General features: G+C 41.5%; 1 protein-coding gene across 1 annotated transcript in view; it reads right to left on the bottom strand.

Moving 5' to 3' along the window:
• LOC107746207 (calcium-binding protein 1-like) overlaps positions 1-1,331 on the bottom strand; it is a 27,769-nt gene extending 26,438 nt beyond the window's left edge. The window contains exon 1 of the mRNA XM_016560328.1: positions 610-1,331. Within this exon, the coding sequence (XP_016415814.1) occupies positions 610-1,140 (531 nt within the window). The 5' untranslated portion in view covers positions 1,141-1,331. The remainder of the gene's footprint in view (positions 1-609) is intronic.
• Positions 1,332-1,630: the final 299 nt, after the last annotated feature.

Raw genomic sequence — 1,630 nt, 5'->3', positions numbered from 1 at the left:
TATAAAATTACACACACACACACACATATATATATATATATATATATAATATTATATTATTTTTTACATTATAATTTTTTTAATTATGTATTTATGTTTTAATAATAATATTTTAGTAATATTGATTTGTATTTTCTTATTTTACATTTTATTTTTATAATAACAATACTTTGTCACAACATTTGTTGTGAACTATTAAAAAGGCAAAAGGTGATTAAAATTGTGAAAATATGAAGTGCATGGCGGCCAGTTACAGCCCCTACAATATAAATTTTCCCTTATTGATATCAATTTTATCTAGTTCTGTCAAATCGATTAATCACATCCTTTTATTTTTATGTGATTAATCGATTTAACAGAACTAAAATCTTGGTCCATGGACACTATACAGTATATATGTACTTATGTTGTACCACATCAGATGAAGCACATAATATAGAACAATCTAAAACCATTTTACTCATTTTAAATTATTCCCTTTTTGATTGAAACTTGCTCAATCAAATATTGACTAATCTGTTGCCATTATATTTTTGAGTAGATATACTGCATCATTAGTGTACTTCAAAAATGACTTAGTAGCATAGTAGGCTACAGTAGACACCCTACCTGTCCAAAGACTGATTTGACTATGGGATGGAGGTCTGCATCAAGCGCTCCGCTGTACGCGCTCGCTCTCCCGTGGGCGCGTGTGCTGCTGGGCTGAAGCGCTGGAGGTGGACTGGAGGTGAGGCTTTGATTCGAGCCCGTCCGATGCTTGTCCTTCGTTTCAAAGAACAGCGCTGCTTCGTCCGAGCGCTTGGAGAGGGATGAAGTCGGCGAGGGCGTCCGGCTGGTGCGGGGATTCCCGTGCAGTTGGCCCGGATGGTCAATGGTGTGGTGGTGCCGTGACGGTTTGCGGTGTTCCGGTCCATCCTCCTGATAATTCTGGATCTTCTCACCTTTTCGTCCGTGTTTCGGTTGGCACAGGGGTCTCCGGGCGGTGGCATCGCACTCATCGGTCCAGCACGAGTCCTCGCCACCTCTGCCGCCTCCCGCATGCCGTTGCCCGTTGCGGTGGCTCGCGGGGTCCGCGCGGACTCTCCGGTTCGTTTTGATTAGGGATGTGGTGGATTCGCTTTTTGGAAGCGAGGAGCTCATTTTGACCCCCACAAACTAGTGAAGTTTTACAGTTCAGTCAGATATCTCAGCCTGAATGTTTAAGCGTGTCGTTGGGCAGGTGGGAATCTCTCCGGTGGAAGCTGAGTGAAGGACTTTATAGAGCGCGAGAGCATCGCACAGGTCGCTCGCGCAGAGTTTGTTCATTCCCTCGTGATCCCATTGAGTGCGCGCTGCCATCAAAATTCAGCATTAGCAAGTGAATCTCTCTCTCTCTCTCTCTCTCTCTCTCTATCTCTCAGGATGAAAGTTACGTCAAGCTGCCTCGAGAAACCATTGAAGAATAAAAGGACGTCAAAAAATTAAGACTTGTGCGCAGGTGAATTGAATGCAGTGACAGGAAAACATGACATTGACAACAAATGCTGAACATATTCCATCTTATCAGTAAAAATTAAAACAGTAAAAATTATTAAATTGCTCTAAATGGTAATATACAAATATACTGAATCATTTGTTTTGCTTAAATATA

The sequence above is a fragment of the Sinocyclocheilus rhinocerous genome, unplaced genomic scaffold (assembly GCF_001515625.1).
Source record: "Sinocyclocheilus rhinocerous isolate Xijiao unplaced genomic scaffold, SAMN03320098_v1.1 scaffold4545, whole genome shotgun sequence".
Lineage (NCBI taxonomy): Eukaryota > Metazoa > Chordata > Actinopteri > Cypriniformes > Cyprinidae > Sinocyclocheilus > Sinocyclocheilus rhinocerous.
The sequence above is the reverse complement of the archived record's forward strand: the minus strand, read 5'-3'. Positions and strand labels throughout refer to the sequence as shown.